A 1,823-nucleotide genomic window follows, 5' to 3' on the forward strand; every position below is an offset into this window, starting at 1 on the left:
TCGGGAAAGTGCTCAGAAAATCCGGGTCTGGGCTGGAAGGTTCAGGGGGTCCAGCCAGGCCAGAGACAACAGGGCCTCCTTGCCCTCCCCGCCCTGAACAAAGTCTCCCGGCGCCCCCCCCATCTCAAGGACCTGCACGCACATCCTTCAGGGTGATGATGTTGGGATGCTGCCCGTACCGCAGGAGAATCTCAATCTCTTCCGAGGGGTCCCGCTTGCTCTTATCAATGACCTGAGGCAAAGAGATAGCACACTGCAGTGACAAGACACATCCCAAAGTCCCTCCCTGCCAGGGAGTCCACACTGCAGGGCTGACCCTTCACGCACCCGCAGAGCCTCAGGCACCAAGCTTCCTCCTAAAAGGAAGGAGCCCTGGTGGTGCAGTGGGTTATGCATTCAGCTGCCAACCGCAAGGTCAGCAGTTCAAGACCAACAGCCACAGCTTCCGTACAGCATGACAGTCCTGGAAACCCACAGGGGCAGTTCTGCTCCGCCCTATCAGGCCCCTATAGGGCGGACTTGACTCAAGGTATGGGTCTACAGGGTGCCTGAGGCTGTTCATCTTCAGCAGAGCAGGGCAGCCTCATCCGCTAGCGCAGTGGTTGCATGTTGGGCTACTAACTGCAAGGTCAACAGTTCTACTCCCATTAAGAGTTGCAGTCAGGGGCAGTTCTCCCGGATCTATAGCATCACGGAGTTGGAATTAACTCGATGACAGTGCATTTGGTTTTTTTCGGTCCTGGCTTCACTCACAGCTCCCTCGCCCCCGCCCCAAGCAACATGCGATTGGAAGGCCCACCTTGACGGCGTACTCCATGTTTGTGGCCTTGTGCACGCAGCGCTTGCACACGGAGTAGGAGCCCACACCAATCGTCTCCTTCACCACGTAGCCGTCACTGAACACCAGGTTCTTCCCGTGGAGTTGCTACGGGAGGCCAAGAGTTGAGACTGAGACCTGCTCCCCAAAGGGGGGGTGGGCATCTCCCAGCACTCCAGGTCCTGGCACCGTGGAGGCGGCCAGGGAAGAGCCAGCAGCTTGTCCCTCTCTCACTGTGAGTTGCCTGCTCTCTGTGCTGGGCAGACTCGCTGGCTCCCAGCAGCCAGGACTGCAGTCTGACAGGGGGGTAGAGGTGCTGGGTCTGTGGCCCTGAGGAGCCAGGCAGGGCTGGCTGAGTCGGCCCCCCCTTTTAGGGTGTCACAGCCCACTTCACAGAGGGGTTCCTGGTCCTGAGGCATGAAAACAGCCAATACCTTGCGTGCCACACACGAGTGTCGGCACTGGACCTGGGCGACCAGTTCCCCGGTTGCTGTGGGCAGCCCTGCTGCAGGTCTGTTCTCCTGGACACAGACGTCCCGGCTTGGAGAATGGACGGCAGCGTCCTGAGCTCTCCTTGCGTTAACGCGCGTAATCTTCACAGCGACCCTCTAGAGAGGGGCTCCCTGACAGGCCTCTCCCCAGGAAGCTCTGAACCCTGGCAATGGCTTCCAGAGCTCACACTCCTGCCTCTGCACTCTGGATTCCCCACGGGGCAGTGGAAGGGCACAAGTCGGGGATAAGTGGGAAGTGACACAAGCCTTCTACCACTGCCCTCCCTACTGTGCCACACCCCCTGGGGTCCCCTGCCATCTCCCCAGGCCTCCCAATGGCCCTGGCTCTGTGTCAGGAACTTCCTATCCACGTGGCCCCTGGTCCTCAGACCCATGTGTGGTGGGCACTACAGCTGAGGGAGCAGGGCAGTGCCAGCTCCACGGTGGCGTCAGGGCTGGCACCGGGCCACGTTGTGTTCTCAGCTCTGCCCCACCGTGGCTGCCAGGTGTTAGGG

The 1,823-nt window shown here is 60.4% G+C and overlaps 1 protein-coding gene across 1 annotated transcript in view; it reads right to left on the minus strand.

Moving 5' to 3' along the window:
* Positions 1-1,823, minus strand: part of RPS6KA1 (ribosomal protein S6 kinase A1) — a 37,720-nt gene that overhangs the window by 13,495 nt on the left and 22,402 nt on the right. The window contains exons 14-16 of the mRNA XM_045298925.1: positions 1,062-1,147; positions 800-925; positions 143-232 (exon numbers count right to left, since the gene is read on the minus strand). Of these exons, the coding sequence (XP_045154860.1) occupies positions 143-232; positions 800-925; positions 1,062-1,147 (302 nt within the window). The remainder of the gene's footprint in view (positions 1-142; positions 233-799; positions 926-1,061; positions 1,148-1,823) is intronic.

Source organism: Echinops telfairi, unplaced genomic scaffold (assembly GCF_000313985.2).
Source record: "Echinops telfairi isolate 266 unplaced genomic scaffold, ASM31398v2 ScPeMD7_7457;HRSCAF=8495, whole genome shotgun sequence".
Lineage (NCBI taxonomy): Eukaryota > Metazoa > Chordata > Mammalia > Afrosoricida > Tenrecidae > Echinops > Echinops telfairi.